We start from the raw sequence: 23,229 nt of genomic DNA on the forward strand, positions 1-23,229 counted from the left end.
ATTTTACAGATCATGTGTGCTTGGTGGAGAGAGGATATTGCTGCTGCAAATTGCTGAATATTTAGAGAGAAAGATAGCATTGCAAAAACCAAGGATATATAATGATATTCTTGCAGCTTAATTAAAGCTTACAGTTTAATGATGCAATGTATTCTGTTATAACTGATTCATTTATACCTACTAATTTTGCTTAGGGATTGCTGTGTACCCTCAAATGTACTAAAACGACTGAATTTTCCTGCCTGAAATGCTTGATTAACAATATATTTTACTTCTAGCTGCTGAAGCTATGCAAAGTTTATAACGTATTACTAGAAGCTTACCCTATTTGTGCAGATGTGTATAAACTTTCATAGCCTATTACTTTAGCAAAAGGGCCAATGTTTATTGTTTCCTGATGTTTTTTTAATTTTTTTGACTAAAACTGATGTTTTTTTAATTTTTTAAACACTGAAACTTCAATGTTTTCCTGTTTTGTGTTACAGCGGTTCAGTTAATTTTTTTGTTAAAACCATTACACATATTGCACGTTTAATTTTGCCCTTTAATTGTTTTTTTTTGCGATTATTAACCTATTGCAGAAATAAACATATTACTCAGCATTTTCCATATGTGTGAAATTGTAGGTTTTTGTAGCTGTCAGAAAAGTATGACTTAGTTGAAAAAACAATACATCTTAAAAGGTTTAATCTACAAGTTAAGAGAAGTAGTATTAAGTATTTTTCTTGCATTATATTTAATTGAACATCGGAGAATAAAATTTAGAGAGAACACTGCTGTATCTGGAAAACTAAGTAATTCGATTCGGTAACACTTGTTGCGCTTTTGACAAAATGGTTGATGACGTCATGAACAACATATGTTTGTTGTTTGTTTTCGTTTTCACGTGAGTGTTGAAAGTGCCGCCTTAACACCCTTAACCAGATAATACTAAGTCAAATTTAGACTTATAATGACAATTCGTGACGGCGTGGAAAATTCGAATTATGAGCCTACGGAGCAACCGATAAACAGTAGCAGTTATGGAACGTTTTATCCTGATAATGAGCCAACAGGTAAATTTTATTTTTGGATTTTGTAATGTTTGTTTAAACGCTTTACTGTATTAGAAACAAAAATATGGATACAGTCTATGAAAGTTATGAGGATACGGTCTCATTATTCTTTTAATGTTCTTATCTGTGTTTACTACTAAATGGGACAAGAAAATAGAAAAAATGTGTCCCATCTTCCCCCACCTAGCCTAATAAAATATATAAATATACATTTATAATCTAACAATTTATAATTTCAGGTTCAGATGAGTTCGCATACGTTGAATTCAGTGGGAAAGACGGGAGAACTTGCCCAACATGTAAAGGCACAGGAAGAATCGCAAAAGGTCATAGAGTGTAATGCGTTTGCCTACTTGTTGTTATTGCATGTTTGTTTTCTATTACTCACACTGCTGAGCTGACTTCTTGTGTGAATATATTTATTTGTCCTGTATGCAGATAATAGTGAAGTCCCTTTTCAGTCATTATTTCATTACATTTATTGTGACACTTTTGAATGCTTTTGAAGTCTGCAAAAACAATTTAAGATAAACAAAGCTCACAAACAGAACGAAATAAAGACACGAGACAAGCGAGTGACGTACAATCACCTCGTTCTACAGTTTACCATGCATGGACGGTCGCGTAACAACTGTTGAATAAAATATACACATAAACTAAACAGTGACATAGTTTACCGACTGTAAATACATTATCATCTAGTCAATTGTGCATACTACACGTCATGACCTAGTTGATATTGATAGTAAGTCATAATCTTTAACATCGACCATAATGAATCATTTAACTGTAAAAACTAGAATTTTTGCCCTTTTTTAGGTATTAGAAACGCTCTTTAAGAGTTGTGACAATTCAGTTATATAATTCTTGGAATATCCTTTGTTTACTACCAAATGGGAGAATTAAAGAGATTTTTTGCCATTTTTGACTATTGCAAATGCTTTTAGGAGTTGTGAGTCGTGACGATACAGTTATATAATTCTGTGAATATGCTCTGTTTACTACCAAATTGGAGTATAAAAGAGAATGAAACCTATCTTACCCCAACCTACTAGACTACTAAAATCCAATTATGTTTTTCTAATATTATAAGTTATAAACCTCATGTAATATTACATTATTTGTGTACAGAACAAGAAGATGAATTGGTTGCACTGATCCCTTACAATGACCAACGTCTCAAGCCCCGTAGAACGTAAATATTTATACTTAGTTACAAGTTTAAATTATACACACAACAAAAAGAATGCAAAATGTTTTGCATAAACAGTAACGCCCTTGCCAAGAGCTATTAGAGTAAAATTTTAGCCCACAGTTATGTTTTTATTATTATAAATCAAATATGTTTATACAGTATGATTTTTTAGTTAAATGTGGTGGAAAGGGTGCTATTGGGATGCATGCTCATAGTCGTCAAACTTAGGGACCCTTTTTGTTTAATATAGCAAATGCATTAATTTAATATACATTGGCTCTGCTTGTTTGTATAGCCACCTTACAGCAGGGTTAAACATATTTTAGGTTTTAAAATTGGCATGTTAAAAATTTGGTGTCAACCTTGTTTCAAAAATTTGTTCGGCATTTCAACAAAGCCAGTCAAAAAATTACGCCTGTGTTTGATAGTGTTAATGCACATTAAATTAGTTTTTTTTTACAAAACAACCTTAATTTACAACAGTCAACAACTTAACATTCTTGTAAAAAAAAAAATATATATATATATATATTTCAGAAAGTGTTACGTTGTTCTTGCGATAATAATTTGCCTCATTGGATGCGGTTTAACTTTGTTCTTTCTTCTTCCGAGAGCCGTGACGATCAAAGAAGATGGAATTGTTAATTTTACTGTTTGTCTCAACACAAATATGTCTTCAACAGTTATAACTGTTAAGGTAATTTCTTAAATAAATAATAAACACCATGGCCCAATGGTTAGCAGGTATGTGTTTAACCCAGAGGTTATAGCTTCAAGGCTCATTGCTGCTAACAATATTGGAGTATGTGTTTTTGGGCAGGTCACTTAACAGAATTGATCACAATATATAGTTAGATATTATAGCATTGGCAGATATATGGCTGCAGCCTGCAGGTGTTTATTGTTCTCCATTGCTTAATTTATCAAAATAGCCTTCTTTTTGTTGTTGTTATCGCTTTGAGTTCTATATATTCCTAACCTTTAAATGACATTACATTTATTGAAAGGACATGTACCATCATATTCATGTGTATCAACAGGCTGTACTATTTATTTGCTCTCATATATTTTATTGTTGTTACAGAATCGTTTTAACATCACAAACTCAAATTTTTTCCAAGTTGAAATTTCCAAAGTGAATGTAGAAGCCTTCTTTGACCAGGTAGGGCATGGAATAATTTTAACATCAGATGTAATATATATATATAATATACGTTATTTATGTAAAAAAAGTCATGACTTTTTCATACAAATTCAACTTTTTTCAATGTTTAAAAATAGCAACTGTGTTTCTATAAAACTATTTTGCAATCTGTAAGCATATTTAATAATTAAGTGTTAACTGATGAATAAAACCTTTTTTTAAATGCTTTTATAGTTTAGAGTTTTTTTTATAAATGTATAATATTATTATTCACCCAAATTATCTGTCAAATAATAAAAGCTTTTTTACATAATTGTCTCGTTTGTCCAAACTCAATTTTATGTTATAACCCGATTTATTTGTTAAAAAAATTCCTGTAACTAACTGCCCTTTTGACCAAATATATAATACACACTAAAATTGTTAATATTTTCAATGCATTTAACGACACATATGTTGTAGAAACGCAAATTTAATTTTATTAACCCTATTTGCTGATTCATCTGTCAAAAGTCTAACTGTAGTGTCCCTTTTGACCAAAGACATATTGCACATTTTTCATTATTTTTTACAATGCATTTAACAACGCCTATAACTGTCTTTTTTACCAAAAAAGATTTTTGCATTTAACGACACATATATCCTACATAGGTGTCGGTAGGTACCGGGAAAATGAAGGTAAGTCCATTATATGTGAGTGCGCGTACCACTGCTCCATTAGTTGTTGAAGTAGTCACAAGGTTTAATAAAGAGAACCAGCTAGAGTTTATGTGGTAAGTTGTCAATAAATAACTTTCAATGGAATTGTGTTGGTAAATAAAGTGCGCTGCGTGATTTTATGTTGTAATAACTGGCATGCAACTTTTTAATATATTATATATATATATATATATTTATGATTTTTTTTTCATTTTGAAACCTAATTGTTTAAGTTTGTACACAATGCATTTGTTCTAATATCATAATTAATTCTTCAACTAAATTTACTTACTTATAAACTTTCCATAACTGATAAAAAAATTCTATTCTATATGGGTTAGGTCCTACAACCATGGGTTATGAAATTAAGGACTGTTATGTCTAACTTAATCCTGCAATTGTTCCATTTAGTTTTATTTCTCCACATACATCCTTACCCATAACCACCCACAAAGTAACCGGGCACGAAATGTATGAAACAGACCACCTGTGTTATAACGACTGTCGTTGCCCCACTACATAAGAATAAACAAGTTCATTCATTCATTATTCTTCACAATATTATTTTAAACTTTTAAACTTCAACTACCTATTGAAGTATTGTTTTTATTTCACAGTAAATTGTGTACCAATCCAAAGAGAAAGGTTCATGACATTGTGATAAAGCTTCAGTAAGTTTTTTGTATTTAATTTTATTACTAATACAATGTTGCAATATTTGATAGCCTATATATGTGTGTTGTTTTTCGAAATATTAGTATTTTTTTAAATATTGTTATTATTTAATATTTTATATTTCATACATATTGTTTTTCTTTATTAAGATACCTATTGTTTTTTTTTTTAAATATTGTTTTTTTTTTAATATATTGTTATCTGTTCAAATATACATTGTTTGTTTTTTTTAAATAATGCCGTTTAAAAACATAAAAAATTCAATTTTGATTTTCTTTTATATTTAAACCAAAATAATTAAGTTTATTTTGTTTTTATCACCAGAGCAACACTTACCACATCATACCTTCAACATTCTGAACAGAATTCGTTGGCCACATACAAATATATTGATTGTAGTGCCAACAATATCAATTCTGCGTGTCATACTTGAGAATTCCGATGATGTTTGACTATGTAGGTTAATGTGTGGCATGTCACATGCTTAGTGATCTGTGTGCAGTTCACATAATACTTGTATGCACAATGACAATGAATGAATGATGTAACTTATTTATCCTCGTGTGGTGGGGCAATGTTAGTAGTTATAATACAGGTTTTCTGTTTCATTTACCTAGTGCCCACTTTTAAGTTAGATTTGTAACTTTGTGGGTGATTATTTTTTATTTTATATATAAGGTTGACAATTTAGACAACCCATTTGTGACATGAATATTCAAATAACCTAAAGAGAAAGTTACAATGTATTATTTTTTGCAGGTGACAGCATCATTTTCGGGTCAATTTATCTTTTTCTTCATTTCCATCCTCTATATTACATCAGATGTTTAACTAATACTCTACTGTACTTCTGTATTGCTATTGGATATATTTTAACCTACACAATTAAAGTTACCTACACATTACTTTAACTAGTAGATTCTATTTCATATGCATGAAATCATATGATACTGCATGCTAGGAATTTTATAAGACCTTTTAGAAAATTGGGACTTAATCCTGGGGTGTGGTATCACTTATATCTTTCTCTCTTTTACCCAAATCCAATCTTTTTGCCCCTAAATTTCATTTTTCCATATGAAACTTTTGCTATTTTTCTCTACTTCTTACATCCTCTAAAAGAAACCTTAATGGGTTAAAAGAACCTTTTCATTTACAGAGCAAAAATAATAATTGTATTCCGTACTTAACTACAGTGCAAATTTTCCTTCAACTTTGGGCATCAGATGTTTTGCAATTTCAAACATTCGAAATATAGTAGGGTGGGAGAAGATGGGACACCTTTTCATTCCATTTTTTTCGTTTCATTTGTCAGTGAACAAAGAAAATTCAAAAAATTATAAAGCCCTATCCTCACAACTCCCATGGACTGTTGCAAATTGTTTAAAACACGATCATGATATTAAGATATTATGTGCTAAAAGTGTCCCATCCTTCTATATCTTAAGTTATATTCTGCCTTCACCTGTGAACTAATTACGTATTTTGTTCACAGTTTGGCACTGTGTGGTATCTATCATACAGGATAGCGTTATCCTATTAACTGTAGGTTGTATAATTTGTTGCTTAAACTGTGTACAGTTTTGTAAAATAGTTGCATATATTGTCTATATCTCATAAACTGTTTTGGCATTAGATTTATTTGTTTTATAAAAATGCAGGTGTTATTCTTTTATTTTGTGGTCTGTTGATAAATCTTTGTTCAAGTCGTACAGTAGAAGTTAGGTAGGGGTAGTTAGAAACTATAGCAAGGGTAGAACAACATGTGTTCGAGGCTCGTCGTTGCTAGCATTGCGGGCGGATGTGTTTTTGGGCAAGACACACAACGGCAATTCCTTAAACCCAGTAGTCTCTTATGGTTTATCTAAATTTATTGCCATACAAAAAATACATATCTGGTTACTCGAACACAAGGTGTATGAAAACACACAATTTATGTATAACGACTGTTCGCGCTACGATGATAAAAATATATAGTAGGGTGGGGGAAGATGGGACACCTATTTATACTATTTTCTTGCCCCATTTGGTAGTAAACAAAAAACATTCAAAGAATTATAAAACCGTGTTCTCACGACTCCCATGTACCATTGTTAATTAATTAAAACACGATCAGGATATTTAGATATTATGTGCTAAAGGTGTCCCATCTCCCCCCACCCTACTATATATTAATTTATATACTTATTCAAGGCTTATTCTTGTAGTGTATGAAGAAAGGGGAATAACCATTTTTAGGTAAGGTAAGAAGAAGAGACGCTTATTTATTTAGAAGTAGTCTTGGATTGATACGAAAATCTGATGGAGCTAAAGGTTGTTTATTTCCTCACTTTTAGTGGCCGCTATATGGCGCTGGAGGTCAACGTACTGAAACTAAGCAATAACCTATAATTTCACATTACACGATAAACGGTCTATGGCAGTGTTGTTACAGGGAGCATACGCCTATATTTGAATAACTAAAGTTGCTTCCATTCATCAGAAACCACAGCATACTTTCTCGCCTTAATGTATTGTATGCGGCACTACACTATTTAATGTTTAATGTAACAGACCGAATTTGAAACCTTAGTCGATTTTTGAAAGTTTAATATTGAATTTTCATATCTGCAATTTATTGCCGATAAGCAAAAAGCAGTTAAGCCATAAAATAGTGATTTTGACATTTTTGTAGCCGATTTTTCTTCACGGTTAGTTTAACATTGGGAATGCGCGGAAATGGCAATTGTATCGATTCAATCAGCGTATTTCGTCGCCTGTTCCGCAAGCTAGAGCGGCATGCGGCACTTCTTGTTATTCTAACACGTCAGTAGTTGAATATATTTCAGTGCCGGCCGAACCGCTCTCCAAAAAAGATAAAAGTTATTAGATGCTTAAAATAACAATAGAACTTTCAAGTGTGTGGAGTAGGGCTACTGTACAGTTGACCAAGCGAACGTGTGAACAACATTGCAGCAGTTACAGCGAGTTTAGAGCTCGATTTTTCAGAATACATTAAGTCACTAAGCGCTGGAGTTCTAAGTCGCTATGCCCAACGACCTATTGTCTACGGTTTTAAGGTAATAGAACTGTACAGAAGAGCCAGCTGATGCCTATTATGGTGTAACAATACTCGACGGAGATAGTTGTTAGCGGTTTGAAGCGCGGATACTGCGGACATAATGTGCGTATTTTCTATTGTTACGCACGCCAGTGAAAGTTAGAATATGATAAATGCGAGTTGTGTATACAATACCGCGTTACGCTGGAGTGACTTTATAAATCGTTGGCTTACACTAAAGCCTGAAAAAACGAATGCGGTTTTAGTTTGGAGTTTCAGACCCTGGATAGTGTTAAGTCCCAGCGAATTAGGATATGCTAATAAAAAAGGTTATTTTTGCTATATAGCATTTGCTAGTTATGTGTAGGGTGTAGTTTTGTACTTCGACTAGCACATATGTATCTGTATTACCACTTGCAGCTGAGCAAGTATAAAAAGTTCAATAAAGTGGGCTGAGGGAACGTGAAATTAGCAACCGCGTGTCTGTGTTTGCGTTGGGTCGAAGTTGTAGAGATATATCGATCCGTTGCCGCTTGAATCCCGGGAAAAATATTTGCTTTGCTGCGCTAAGGCAAATCTCCAGGGACGGAACTTATATTAAATTGCAAAACGATTCGTTATACAAAGTCTCACTTTGATCTTAATGTCGGTACATTGTTTGTCTTTTATCTGGTAACTATGTGCTTTATATATCACACACGCTTGTAATTTATGACTTGCAAACAAGTGGGTATTAACGACGGTTTATTCCTGTACCAAACCATATATGTTGTATGCTTACTGTATAAGGTATGTAAAAATATAAAGCTCTGCCGAAACGATGCGTATACGTTTTCAGGAAATTTAAAAACAGTTCCGAGTCAGTAAATGTGTGCATATTCAGGTTTTTGTTAGTGCGTATATAAACAAGGAAACGTTTTTTTGTAGTAATAAGTAAGATACATTTTGTTTTTATTTGTTATCGTTTATGCTTGTTTGTAAGAATATTTAAAATAATATGATGCATTAAAACGTAAATTAGTATGTAAAGTAGTTTGTGGTATATTCTGTGCTAACAGTATCCATCTTGCCCCAGAACAATATCTTAGTGTTTTATTCATATTAACTATTACAAACTGTCATTAATTTTCAAATTACTCGTTAACCCCTTATTCATATTATTTGTTCTTCATTAAATATCATAAATATATACAGTAGGGTGTGAGAAGATGAGACACTGTTTCGTTTTATTTTCTCGTCCCATTTGGTAGTAAACAAATAACGTTCAAAGAATTTAAAAAGCATATTCTCACGTCCCATAGAATGTTCTTAATTTTTTAAAACACGATCAGGATATTTGGATATTATGTGCAAAAGGTGTCCCATCTTTCCCCACCCGTTATAATAGGTTTATATATTAAAATGTCAGACTATATCGCGTGCAACTTTGGCTATACGACTCGGGTTCAGCTCAGTTTAGAACAAATACCATTATCCAGGTATACGTGGTTCTAAAGCATTATATAATATTATAAGCGTTATCATTCAATTTTACAATCGCTCGTTTAAATTATTAATGGTTGTTTTGCGCTGTTTGAATCCGGTTGCTATGACGGCACGCATATATGTCATCTCGTTGTCATAATGGAGATTGTTTTGTAACACTGAAGTGGCAATGTAGCGTTTAATGACAATTAGTATTTTAAAATGAATTTTAATGTATAGTACGGTGGAGGAAAATGGGACATCTTTAGCACATAATATCCAAATATATTAATCGTATTTTGAACAATTTACAACGCTATATGGAAGTCATGAGTTATATAATTCGTTGAATGTTCTTTGTTTACTACCAAATGGGACGAGAAAAAAAAATGAAAAAAAATTGTCCTATCTTTCTCCACCCTACTTTTGCACCACAACTTGCTCTATAGTGTTGTGGGGCAAGATGGGATACTGCACCTATTTCCCATAGTTCCCGTCCGTGCTTTGAACACAGTCTTGGGAATACGGTATATAGTTATACATAGTCTTTGTGTGTTATACCAAATGGGACAAGTAAAGAGAATAAAATGTGCCATCTAACCCTACCCTGTAATATGTTTCTATATAGAGTGTTACACATCAGACATTACAATATAGAATGTTGCATATAAATAAATAAATGTAACTTATTTATCCTTGCGTGGCCGGAAAACGACAGTCGTTATCACACGGGTTTAATACCTCGTACCAGCTTACGAGTTACCATGTATGTTACTTTGTAAATTGTGGGTGATTATTAAAAATATATGTAATATTATATCAAAATTACATGTCGATTTCCGCAGCTAAATAATAAGTTTAGCTGCCGCGATTTTTTGCCACTTTTCCTTTATACGCTAGTTATTACCCGTAGGCCGTGGGTGTTTTAACGACTGTTGTTTTGTTGGTTCTTTTCGTTGTTTTAATTAAATTGGTCCCTGATATCATCTTCGTAAATTTAAAAAAAAACAGTACTGTTATTTCACAACCTCGGAGGCCATATGGTTTACTTTTCATTACGTTCCGATCCAGAGTATTTATTTATTCAAAACCACTTTTTATCCATTTATCAATATTGTGACGTCAAATCACATATGGTTAATATCTTAAACAAAAAACAGCAGATTTTGTGTTTGTAAGCCACGCCTATTATCTGACGCTATATTCCACACTTTTATCCGCATAGCGTGTTTAACGCTTGTTGTTTTGTCCTTCGTTATCGTTTTAGAAGAGATAATAACAAAATGATGTGATTTTATGTTCTGATCGCAAAACAAATTAATATATCCAGTCACGTTAAAATTGGTGCGTATTAAGTCCAGTTGGCCTTTTTTTCTACCGAATATCTTTTAAAAAGTATTCCTATTTAGATACAGTGTGGCGGGGGAAGATGGGACATATTTCGCTCATATTATCCAAATATCTTGATCAGGTTTTATACAGTGAAGAACGTTCTATAGGAGTCGTGAGAATACGGTTTTAATTTTTTTTGTATCTTTGCTTACTACCAAATAGGATGAAAAAATAGAATGGAAAGGTGTCCCATCTTCCCCCACCCTACTATACGATTTTTAGTTTTGCGTCTTAAACATTGGTCTAAACCAAATTTTCATAAAACTTTATTGTTATTTAAAACCCGATTTATAATCTCATTGTCTAATACTCTAATTGAAAATGAGTTCTATAAAAAAATCGCTACAAAAATTTAAGCAAACAGAATGTGTATTTATAACTGTGCAAATTCTAATTCAGGTCCATTTACGCTCCTGTTTTTTGTATCCCTTTCAAAAAGCGAGTAACCAAAATGTTTTATTCATTTTCTTTTCATGTAAAACCAACAAAACGCCGAACCAGTTATCCTAAATCTGTCGCATTGATTTCCGATATTTCTTTTGTTGACCGAAACTGGTCACTGGTCAGCAATGGTTGCCATCGTAACTGTAAGACAACATTCGCTACGTTGTTGTTATTGTAAATACTTTTAAGTTAGACCAGCGATTCTGTATGTGGTTTTTAATTAAAAGGTTAAATAAACGTATATCATTTCAATTCTAATAGGGTGTTGTTAATTGTTAAAAACACTATCGGGAAATATGAGATATTATTTGCTAAATATCTATAATACACCAAAATACTATATTATTAGTTTGTAGTAATACAGTTTTAAGGAGGTGGTATATTGGTTAAATGTAATATTGTTGTCACAGCAAACAGAGTAAAAAAAGTCCTTTTTAAACTTATGTTTAGTAACTCTTTTGACAGTAATATAGCAGTGACGTATGTCTTTATTCAAATACGAGTTGTAGTAAATAATATGTAGTTTGATTGTTCATTTTACTAAATTTTAGTTTTGGAAACAAAAAATAGGTCTTTTTAAGTCCTATTGTTAAACATTTTTGATTTTAAACGTATTTAGTAACTTTAGTAATATACCAGCCGCATACCAACACGTATTTATCCAAGTATATGTATATATATAGTATAGGGTGGGGGGAGATGAGACAGCTTTATATTCTATTTTCTAGTTTTTCTTTTGGTAGTAAACAAAGAACATTCAAAGACTTATAAAACCGTAGCCTCACGACTCCCATGGACCGTTGTTAATTGTTTAAAACACGATCAGAATATTTGGATAATATGTCCTAAAGGTGTCCCATCTCCCCCCTACTATATGTATATATATATATATATATATATGTTGAATAAATCCATGACTTTAGTATAGAAGGCTTAAGTAGTATACCACATCATAAAAAAGACGGAAATTAGTAGCGGTAAATCAACAGTCGTTATGGCAAATGGATAAAACAGAATTACAGAACGCATTTAAACAAGTACATGTTTTAGTAATTGTACATAGTTAGATTTATTATTGTGATCAAGGTGATAAAATTAAGTTTTTTAACCGTCGGTCACTCAGCTGTAGATTTATTATTCGATGATTCTCGATTAGCAGTGGTTTAACGGTCTTACGTAACAATACCACCATTGTAGTCTCACTATGGTCAATGTTATTACAGGCAGAAAAATTTCAGGCAATGTTATGATTTGCTCGTAATCAATCATCTTTTTGTGTTTAATTTGTCGAACTCCCGCCTTTATTCGACTGGCCAGCTTCATTATGACGTCACTGTCACTACCGGCACGGCCTGCGATGGAGAGTCGGCAACTCAGCAGCAGCACCTTGCGGTCAAATATATCAGGCAGGTCGTCTGCGGTGTGGCGCTGCTCTCGCACGAAAACGAATAAATTTCGACGCGGGGTTTCTCGAGCGCCTTCTTCAACAGGTAAGCTGTTTGTTAAAGTAGAAAAACGTTTTTTTAGCAGGATTTTTTCCTTTAAGAAGCCGGAACGTTTGAAATAAAAATCGCAACTTACATACAGGCTGTCAAGAATATCCATCGGTGGGATTTTTATTTCAAATGTTTTAATTTAAAAAAAACTGAGCCCATCTTTAATGATGTATAAGTTTAAAATTAAATTAGGGAATTTTTTTTAAAAAAAGGGAAAACTTACATGTATAAACTGTCATGTTTGTAATAAAACTTACCAGAATACTTAAGTTTCATTTACTTAAAACCAATACCAGTCACAATTTACTTCATCTCACAGAAGAGGACAACGAAGAGTTCGTTTCTCCTAACGGAACTCGGAAATTTTCGGTTCCGAAGTTCCCCGAATCCAACCTGTACCGTCGTTATTACGTTGATCAGCAAACAGGTGAAATGAGGTCATCAGCAACTGGACGAAATGCAAACAGATCTGCTGCTACGTCGCCTGCCACCCCTGTCACGGATATCGACCAAAAACGGTGCGGACTTTCATTCCTTTTTTCTTTACTTATATCATATTGTGGGAAAGATGGAATACCGTTAGCACATAATATGCCGTATTTCCCGATCATCTATTCTCCCGATCACCAGCTACGGTTGTGTAATTCGGTACATATATTTTGTTTACTACAATATAGAATAAAAATGGAATGAAAACATATCCCATTCCAAACCATACTACTATGTGTTCTACATTTAATAGGTTGAGTTAAGATGGTCCACGTTTTCATTCTCCGTTGTTATCCAATTTGTTAGTAAAAAAGCAGTGAATGATATAACCTCTCGACTCTAACTAAAAAAACGTTGTTAATTGTCAAAACTCACAATTAGGAAATATTGGATATAATGTGCTAACGGTATCTATAGTATTCTATCTTACACCACAATACTATACTTTTACATATAGAAAGTTACACTGTCAAATGCTAGGGTTTTGTAAATTGGTATTTCTACATATTTAAATGGTTTCCAACGAATGAATAGTGAGCTTATTTTTCTGAGTACTACTTGGGTAAAAGTTATATTGCGAATTTGAGTAAAATAACTAAGTACCCAAAGCATGAAATACTTTAAATAAAAACAGACTCCCATTTAATTTTGGTGAATTTCACAAATGCCCGAAAAAGAAAACGCGCCCTTTTTCGGCAAAACACCCCTACTCAGAAGTTACATAATTTTTCATTATTTCTCTGGAGCATACCGTTATTATTTATAGTTTTCTGCCTTGCGCACGATCGACCAGATTCTGTCGATAAACTGTCAAAGTAAATCAGATCTTTTTCTCAGGCAAGACGTCGGCTGGCGAAGAAGCGTTTCTCCCCCGCGAGTTATTAATCGAACGTTCTGGGATCACAGTTTAAAAACCCAGGGGATTACAATCACGCAAAAGCGTCAAAGTTACCCCTACCAGCCCCCTATTTTACCCCGAACGGCACCAAACACGTGCCACTTACCCCGAATTAGCAGAAGCGCCGATTCCTCTTCCGGGTTCGAAATTCCCACGCGTTACCCACGTGGTCAGCAGCGACCAACCACAATCGCTTCCGGACACAATGCCCTTTTATTACGCCATAAACAAATCCTGGAAACCGCTAACCGAGCCGCGCGTGACGTAGCGTGGTCACGTGCGCGGCAGCAGGACGCCGAGATGCTGACGTCACTGAAACGACGTCATCATGACGTCACGATCCGACTACCATGCGAATCCGGACATTACCCACCCCGCCAGTACCCACTTAACTGGAACAAATTACTTTCTGGTGACGTCACGATGCGGTGCGGTCAGCAGGCTAGTATGACGTCACTGAAGGCGAACAAAAAGTGCGAAGATTGGTTAAATAGTTGGGCCGTGGATAAATGACCTTTATCGTCAATTTTACTTTTCTTATTATTGCCCTTTATTGTATGCGGTACACCTTATTTATATAAATACAAGGCAGCGACTTTTACATGCCGAGTAATATGAAAATGTAGGAAACGTTGAGTCTGTTTTACTTTGAATTTATTATTTTTCAATATTCTATAATTTATAGGTAACAAAGTAATTATCAGAAAATGGAAATAAATATAATAGTTCATTAAAAAAACTAGGCGCCGAAATAACATCGTATTTTTAAAGCACGCATGCGCTTCGTACAGAATTTTTTTCGAAGCTGGATGCCGCTGCCATTGGCCCAGTTATTTAAACTGGTAGATAAAATGAAAAGGTTTCATAGACCCTGTAAAAAGTTGCTTATGTTTATAAAAAAACAACTTGTTATTGAGTTTGAAAATACGAAGCCCATGTTATAAGCCGTACGGTATAACGTCCCGCTATGCGAGAATATATATAAGCAATAACGATAATTCGCATAACGTTTATTGTCGTGGGGTAAGATGAAACACGGACCATCTTACCCCAACCTACTATACAGTATATTTTGTAAGTTCTGCTGTATGAATGTTTATTTGTCTTCTCAGTGAAGAGCATTTTCCATTCACAGTTCGTGAACTGGCGTTGATGTGATTGTGATACGAAATCACGTAAACGTCGTGATACCAAATCACATGAAACTTTGTAGCGTTCCTTTTTCGAGGTTATCGGTCCAAGTGTCTTTATCCATTGCAGCGTAAGGATCCAAAACCACCACAGCACATCTGTAATATACATATTTATACAGATATTTTTTTCGATGAAGCTTGAGCGCATAATTCGAGTACACAATTTAGCTCAGTGCGTGGCAGTAGATATGTTTATCATGGAGTATAGATATGTTTATACAGATTTCTTTTTGTTTTCGTTTTACGGTGAAGCTCTCGTAGTCTATAGTACTTGCATAATTCGTGTACCCTGAAGGTAGCTTTGGTGAATAAGCAAACGGGTGAATAAGCAAACGGGTCGATTATACCACGTCACCTGAGTTCTATATACAACACCGCCAATTTTTGTACGCGCATAAAGTAACCTCGAAAACGTCTTTACTTTTGTATAAATTGAGTAAGACTTGCGTAGATAGTTGTGACTATTGTGGTCTGTGACGTTCAATTTCAATTGGATTAGTAAACCTTTTTATCGAGTTTGGAAATGTCACGCATTCGCTGTGTGTAAACAGTGAACATTTAACAGCGTTTTGCTACTAAAGTGGTGTATACATAGTATTGTTAAGGAGATACACCTTTTCATTCTATTTTTCCCATTTGGTAGTAAACAAAGAGCATTCTAAGAATTATAAAACTGTATCCTCATGACTCCCATAGACATATACCGTTGTTAATTGTTTAAAACACGATCATGGTACTTGGATATTATATGCTCAAGGTACCCGCGTTATTTCCCACTATACTATAGTATTGCCGTTAGCACAATAATATAACATATTTCCTAATCATGTTCTAATAAATAATAACGTTCTCTTATAAGTGGCAAAAATACAGGCCGGTATACAATTCATTTGTTTACTATCAAATGGCGATGATATTAAAATTATTGACCATCTTACCCCAATCAAACAATTATATTTCACGCCGTTTGTTATATAACAAACTAAAAAGAAACCGCTTACCTGTATATTTGAGATAGTAGAAATATAATCAAACCGACAAGGAACACACATATCAGCGCTTCTTCTGGTCCAAGACGTATATGTATATGAGCCCCCATAATTTCGGCTGGGTCCGACATTTTTAAAAAACTAAAAAAAAAAACTTAATCCGTAACTAAAGATCGGGTTAACTGTATAGTACAGTGGGGTAAGATGGGATACCTTCAGCACAAAATTTTGATTGTCCTTAAAAAATTAACAACGATCTATGGGAGTCGTGAGGGTACGGTTTTATAATTCTTTGTATGTTTTTTGTTTACTTCCAAATGGGAGAAGAAAATAGAATGAAAAGGTGTCCCATCTTACCCCGCCCACTATCTATGTCTTTGCTGCTTAAAACTATTCCATATTTCAGTTCTTCATATAACAGTTCTGGTTAATTACTATTCAGTTCATGGTCAGTATAAGTTCAAGTAATAAAGGTTTTTATCTAGATGTGCAAATCCGGATTTTCATAAATAGTTAACTGTATACTGCGCGACTAACAAAAGCGTTTTCCGAACCAAAACTCTGGTTAATGCTAACACCTAATCAACAGCTGCTGTATGCACACCGAGCATTCCTAAAGCATAACACTGAACTGTCTCAGCGCTTTACACGTGCCCTTTGGGAATTCGACGTTTCAAATCAATTCAAAAAGGATTACGTCTTGTAGTCTGTCTTGTTCGCGCCTGCACATGTAAAATGTTTTTTACCATCGATTTTACCCAACCCCTTGTTTTTTACCAGATTTTAAAATATTCTTTGTAGAGATAAATAACGTTTCTGGTATATTTGAAACCATAAAAAAACTCTTAATAATGAAATTTTCTAGCGACGCGAGGATATAGCAAGTTACATTTAAATCAAATCTCTATGTTCCTGAAGATCCGTGAGTATAACTGTACGCCGTCGGCATTCTTCGTTTCTTTTCATTTGTGCAGAAGACGACACGGTAACACAGTGTCGGTAAGCCATTAGGAGTTTCAGTTTATGTAGGAAATGCTTCTTCAATTACGCACCAGAAAATAATTCAGAAATTAAACTTGAACGTCAATATGAAGCGTTAGGATTATCGGAAGCGGGTTTATTAACACAGTTAAAAAGGAAAATACAGGTAAAATATTTTATGTTTGTGATAGAATGGTAGACTGCTCAATTTTGAGTAAAACAAGTCGTCCTACACACACACTCGTCGGCTCACGAGAAAACCGCGTGGACGATATTTTGTATACGCTGATTTTTTATGTTGGCGCAATGTAGCGCTATAGAGAAGCGAGTGAATAAATGGGCAGCTTACTTTTAGCCTCGCGTGGCGGGAAACGACAGTCGTTACAGCTCGGATGTTCCGTCGTACTCGCTTACGAAGTATGTAACTTTGTGGGTGTATGTTTTGTTTTGTATCGCTTACAATTAATGCAGCCCATTATTGGCTACTGGATTGGAACAATTGCGTTAAGTGTCTTGCCCAAGAACACATACGCCCACAATGGTAGCAGCGACAAGCCTTGAACATTACCTCTGGGTTAAAGGCAAGCGCACTAACGACTGTGCCCCGACGCCGTAATATAAAGTGCGTAATATAATATGAAACGTTCGAGACTGTTTTGAAACATTAGTGACGAATATTTTCATTCACTTGCCTGTTTCTTAGCTTTGATCTTTAAATTAAAGTTATATATAGTAGGGTGGGGTAAAACGGGACACCTTTCGTAATTTTACCATTTAACAATGCTTTCTTAAACTCGTGAAGCCACTGTTATATATTTCTTTAATTGTTTTTTTACTACCAAATAGGACAATAAAATAGAATAAAAACTTGTCTCATCTTACCCCAACCTACTGTATTTGAGTACTACTACCTTTTCTATGCTGATTTTTTTAAACTAACTTGTATTTTAATTTTAAATAAAACAAACAAAAGAACAGTTTTAGTTAAAAGTTTACTAAAAAATAATTCCAATAAATAGACTTGGAAATAAAATCACAATAATCAACTAGTAAGATTAACTAATCGCATGTTGCACTATATAATGTAGGATGCATGTGGCATTAAATATATACGCATAATTTGAAACATGCAGTAATTAACAGCAAGGTGTAACCGTATGTGTGCATTAGAAAATGTCAATTTAAATTGGTTCCATTTTTTCGAAAACATGTGTGCAGAAAACGTCAAATTAAATAGTTTGCCTTTTTTTCGTAAAAGTGGGGGGAAATGGCAAATTAGACTATTGGCCTCTTTTTGAAAAATATGTGTGCAGAAATTGTCAAATTACACGTTTTCATTTTTTTTTCTATGGCATATGATAGTATTAAAATTATATGTTTTACGCACAGGTTATACACCAGCACCTTAAACTTAAAACAAGCTATGGCAGAAAATATAAAGTGTACACAACTAATAGTTCATAAATTTAAAACATTTTTAAATTTTTTGTTCGTAGCAAAAACAATTTGGACTGGTTACAGTAAAAACAATTTGGACGCAACAATGGAAAAACAACACCAGCGTATTAAAAACTTGAAAAATTTGTGGCATTTTTTACCTGCAACAAAATGGGTGTGTACAAGTTATGACACTTAAAGTTTAAAGAAATATTTAGGCTTTAAAAAATTGGGTGATATTCCAATACAGACATTACAGCACATACAGTTTAAAAAATCAAAAACCAAAACAATCTCCAGTGATGTATTTTTCCCTCCTAAATTTTTTAATTTTTTTTAACAAAACTTTTCAAATGAAGACAATTGTGATGTATATATTGACTGTAACGTCTGTATTGAAACTGACCAGAAAATCAATATTTTATGAAACTAGGTTTTATTGATATGGCAACTTTATTACAGCAACTAAGTCTGCATGAGGTTATGTTTTTTAAATATAAAACTCACAATTTACTTCTGTAAATTTTTGAGGGCATTCTGGATTAGAAATATAACATTGAGTGACTTTTTATGATTATAATTATTACCTTACATGAATCAATAAAATTTGAAAACTTAAATTAAATTTTTTGAATTTCAAACTAATGGTTTCCGTCTTTGAAATAATGTTTCTTTATCTCTTCAATCTTTTTGCACCACATGAGGGCATTGTTAGATTTATCAATAAGGTGATAGGTCCTGTTCGGCGTATGAACGAGAAAAATTCGGAAAGATTTTGGTTCAGTTCGAAGTTCACTGGACCAAGGTATTTCTCCTTTGACCTCCTTTGAGTTCGGGTCGATGTAGATGAGCTTAGGACCTTCAGTGAGCAAGAACTCGCGCAGTTTAACTGAAAAGCCACGTTTCTTTTCAAGCTGGCCTGGAAAAATGTATTTTTGTTGAAACAAAATATTTTTTGTTATATTTTGTTATATTTTATTAGTTAATATTTACTGAAAATTAATGCAACTTTCAGCAGTTTAACTGAAAAGCCCATTTTCCAATGTTTACAAAATAATTTATTATTTCATTTATTAGTTTAATTTCAAAAATAAATACCATGTTTAGTTTTAAGTTGATCTGAAAAAGGTATTTAAAAGTAGGTATATAATATAGAAGTTTCGAATGAAGATTATTGATAAAGTACATATACACTCAAAATTCTACATCTTAAGTAGCTGGCATTTTAGTGCTATGTCTACAAAGGGCATTGTGTAGCTACTACAACGTGGGGTTAATAATTGATGAGAAAAACAAGTAAATAAAGTTGTTTTTTACAAAATTCTCCAGCCCTGTGGTGCGCAAACAATTTTTACAGCTTCTAAAACAACACATACTTGTGGCATTTTAAATGAAATATAAAAGGCAACACTGCAGTTAGCCAGCGTGAAATATATATAGATAATAAGATATTACAATCTGCAAAATAAATAACATAAACTTACAATCAAAACAATACAAAAAAGGAAATAAACATATTCTATGGTAGCGCAAACTAGTTTAGGGTAAAATGAGAAATGTTTTCATGCTTTTTTTGTCCTATTTGGTAGTAAACAAAAAAAGATTTACAGATTTATAAAACCGTATCTCCACAACTCAAAAAATTGTCACTGATTGTTAGAAACATGATTAGAAAGTGCCAATGGTATCAATCTTACCCTACTATACATAAATATAATTTGAAAATGCTTTTATTTTTTAGCCCCCAAATTTGGCAGTAAACAAAAATACCTTGCCAATGGTATTAATTTTACCCTACTAAATATAAATTAATTTTTTCCCTCTATATAACTATATAACAAATCGTTACCCTGTTTTAATATAAGATTCCCTTTTGCAAAATAATCCCACTCCGAAGACTGTTGTTTCCTTAGCCATCTCTCCCTGTCTTCTTTCCCCATCACAGCAGGGAGTCCATACCCAGATATATCTGTTGGGTCACTTGTTGCAAGTTGTGATGAATCCTGATGTGAATTGAACAAGTTAGAAGTCACAGTAAATACTTTTGAATGCTAAGGGCATGTAATTTATAGTTGTCATAGATATTATATACAAATACAATTATTTATATACTTATATAGAAAGAGAGAAAATTTATTTTACAATATTTTTACATGCCTTAAAGGATATGTAGTTTTAGTTTTTGTTCGTAATAGGCATATATATTATATAAGTTAGGTAAATATGTATATAGACATAGAGACTAGAGAAAGTATTTATTTTTTATAATTTTAACATGCATATACAAAGAAATTTCAGTAAAACTAAAAAATTCTGCAAACAAAAACAATAAAAATGTCTGGAACAATATTTATTTATATTTATATTATATATATATATAATTAGTATAATAGTAAGATGGGGGAAGACAGGACACCTTTACCACATAATATCCAGATCATGTTTTAAACAATTAACAACGGTCTATGGGAGTGGTGTGGTGAGGATACGGTTTTATAATTCTTTGAATGTTCTTTGTTCACTACCAAATTGGATAAGAAAATAGAACAATAAGATGTCCCATCTTCCTCCACACTAGTAAAAGTTATTTCCATCTTACCCCTTTTACTTTGGATTCTTCAACCACTTGGTTTTTGAAATCGTTTATAAAAGCTTGGTCGAATCCATCAGCTAAGTCTTCCACTGTATCCTCATCTGAGCTGTCTCCTGCCAGCGCTAACATTGTTTTTGGCGCAGGTTGATTTGCCAAATTTTCCCAGTCGATTCCAGAAAAAAACGGATGCTCCATTAGACGCTCATACCCACCACACGAGGCACTACCGAGTCTCTCCATTGGGTTAAGTTGGAGTAGCGAGGAAATTAAATTTTTTGCATCGCGGTCAAAATTCTCAGGGAACTCGTATTTACAGTTCACAATTTGCTGGAAGATTAAATATTCATTCGGAGCTTTGAAGGGAAACTCTCCTGTTAACATCTGGTACACTATGCACCCTAGTGCCCATAAGTCCGAACTTTTGCAAGCTTTTTTGTCTTTGAGTAACTCCGGAGACACATATTGTGCTGTTCCGACAAAGGAAGATGATCTAGGCTCGTCCCCAGAGTCAGAGAGCTGTTTTGCTGTTCCAAAATCCGTAATCTGAATCTGCATCTTATCATTGAAGAGTATGTTTTCTGGTTTTAGATCTCGGTGGATAATGTTGAGTGAATGAAGATGTTGTAATGCAGAAACTATCTGTGCCGTGTAAAACCTCGCGCATTCCATGTCAAATTTACCTGCAAGTAATAGAATTTGTTTCGAAACTTTCCCTTACTGTTCTACTATTACCATTATAAAATGTGTGACTGCAGTCTATTTATAATTATGATAATTGCCTCTTTGATAATTTAATTACTGTAGCCGAGATTAGGGAAATTTTAACTGCGAAGAAAATTTTAACTAAAACATTCTTTTTATGTACTAGCCGACTATTACCATAATAAAATGTCGGACCACAATTTATAAAATAATATTATTTGTTTGTTTGATTCCGGTAGCGAAAACAAAGCAATTGGAAAAATAAAAATACCGAATATCATGATCAAACAAATCCATGTATTCTAAATTTAACATTTCTAAAAAAAATTGAACCTGAGTTTTCTACAGAAAATAGGATTTTTACCTAATTGTTTAATTTTTGATAAAAGTTCACCCTTTCTTGCAACACTTAGACCAAAATACAATCGTTCACTGTCTTGGAAGGTGAAGTACAGACGGACAAAGAAAGGATGATCAAGACGACTCAGAACTTGTTTTTCTCTTTCAACCTGTGACAATAATAAGCTGGATGTAACTTACTTTATCCTTGGGTGGCCAGAACAACAGTCATTAGACACAGGTGTTCTGTTTCATACACTTTGTGCCAGCTTACGAGTTACCAAGTGTGTTACTTTGTGGGTGACTATTTTTTAGGGACTTTTTATGTATCCGGCATCAAAGCTTAGTGGTAAGGCACTTGTATCGTAACCATAGAATATCGGATTCAATGCTTAATACTGATAGGTGTTTGTTTTAATGGGCACTTAACTTAAAAATAAGACACTTAACGAACTTCGCTCTAACCCAGTGGTCACTAATGGGTTTTAAATGGGGTTTACAAGAACCAACTGCTACTTTGACTAAAATCTCAGGTCCCACGCTATGTTACATTAGAATAGAAGCTAAAATTTAACCAGAAAACCAATAATAATTAACAGAGATAATTAATAACAAAATTAACAGTTAACCTGTGGGACTTTTTTCTCCCTCATAATATGTCGTTTTTCCAAAACTTTCATAGCAAATTCCCGCCCACTTGCAATTTCTCTCGCTAGAATAACAGTTGAGTATGATCCTTCACCCAATGTGGGTCCAAAACGAAAATCCCCCCTTTTCTTTTTTACCCTTGGTGTTTGGACTGTTTCTGTTTGGGCAGATTCTTGGGTTGTGACACCATTTTCACTCATTTTTTTATTCCAAGAGTTTCAGTATATCCTAAACGGTTTTTGACGGCCTGTCTCAACTTTAATATGCAATATAGTTACGTTTATAAGAGTAAACACTTAAGCACATTAAAACAATTTAAAATATAAGAAATCATCATATTTTAGTATTTGATTTAA

General features: G+C 33.4%; 3 protein-coding genes across 3 annotated transcripts; 2 read left to right on the forward strand and 1 right to left on the reverse strand.

Annotated features, from left to right (window-relative positions):
- Positions 1 to 829: 829 nt before the first annotated feature.
- Positions 830 to 6,443, forward strand: LOC100184867 (transmembrane protein 106B). Its single transcript, XM_002123161.5, has 9 exons — positions 830 to 1,055; positions 1,295 to 1,381; positions 2,187 to 2,250; positions 2,788 to 2,947; positions 3,335 to 3,412; positions 4,046 to 4,167; positions 4,711 to 4,764; positions 5,093 to 5,224; positions 5,528 to 6,443. The coding sequence occupies exons 1-8, from the start codon at positions 953 to 955 to the stop codon at positions 5,199 to 5,201; spliced, it is 777 nt and encodes a 258-aa protein (XP_002123197.1). The 5' UTR covers positions 830 to 952; the 3' UTR covers positions 5,202 to 5,224; positions 5,528 to 6,443.
- Positions 6,444 to 12,300: 5,857 nt separating this feature from the next.
- LOC100182494 lies at positions 12,301 to 14,594 on the forward strand. Its single transcript, XM_002123884.4, has 3 exons — positions 12,301 to 12,598; positions 12,924 to 13,122; positions 13,931 to 14,594. Exons 1-3 carry the CDS (start codon positions 12,433 to 12,435, stop codon positions 14,502 to 14,504), a joined length of 939 nt encoding a protein of 312 aa, XP_002123920.1. The 5' UTR covers positions 12,301 to 12,432; the 3' UTR covers positions 14,505 to 14,594.
- A 3,535-nt stretch (positions 14,595 to 18,129) lies between these two features.
- On the reverse strand, positions 18,130 to 23,173 carry LOC100180155 (3-phosphoinositide-dependent protein kinase 1). The gene is made up of 5 exons (XM_002124440.5): positions 22,855 to 23,173; positions 22,251 to 22,395; positions 21,191 to 21,864; positions 20,441 to 20,594; positions 18,130 to 19,510 (listed from the first exon to the last, which is right to left on the reverse strand). Exons 1-5 carry the CDS (start codon positions 23,071 to 23,073, stop codon positions 19,233 to 19,235), a joined length of 1,470 nt encoding a protein of 489 aa, XP_002124476.1. The 5' UTR covers positions 23,074 to 23,173; the 3' UTR covers positions 18,130 to 19,232.
- Between the last annotated feature and the right edge of the window lie 56 nt (positions 23,174 to 23,229).

This window comes from Ciona intestinalis, chromosome 7 (assembly GCF_000224145.3).
Source record: "Ciona intestinalis chromosome 7, KH, whole genome shotgun sequence".
In the NCBI taxonomy this organism is placed as follows: Eukaryota; Metazoa; Chordata; class Ascidiacea; order Phlebobranchia; family Cionidae; genus Ciona; species Ciona intestinalis.

Coding starts and splice junctions, on each gene's coding strand:
- LOC100184867 (XM_002123161.5), top strand. CDS start 953: ATGACAATTCGTGACGGCGTGGAAAATTCGAATTATGAGCCTACGGAG. Junction 1,056..1,294: donor TCCTGATAATGAGCCAACAG/GTAAATTTTATT, acceptor TTATAATTTCAG/GTTCAGATGAGTTCGCATAC. Junction 4,168..4,710: donor AACCAGCTAGAGTTTATGTG/GTAAGTTGTCAA, acceptor TTTATTTCACAG/TAAATTGTGTACCAATCCAA.
- LOC100182494 (XM_002123884.4), top strand. CDS start 12,433: ATGACGTCACTGTCACTACCGGCACGGCCTGCGATGGAGAGTCGGCAA. Junction 12,599..12,923: donor TCGAGCGCCTTCTTCAACAG/GTAAGCTGTTTG, acceptor TTCATCTCACAG/AAGAGGACAACGAAGAGTTC. Junction 13,123..13,930: donor ACGGATATCGACCAAAAACG/GTGCGGACTTTC, acceptor TCTTTTTCTCAG/GCAAGACGTCGGCTGGCGAA.
- LOC100180155 (XM_002124440.5), bottom strand. CDS start 23,073: ATGAGTGAAAATGGTGTCACAACCCAAGAATCTGCCCAAACAGAAACA. Junction 21,865..22,250: donor ATCAAAAATTAAACAATTAG/GTAAAAATCCTA, acceptor TATTACTTGCAG/GTAAATTTGACATGGAATGC. Junction 19,511..20,440: donor GAATCTTATATTAAAACAGG/GTAACGATTTGT, acceptor ACATTTTTCCAG/GCCAGCTTGAAAAGAAACGT.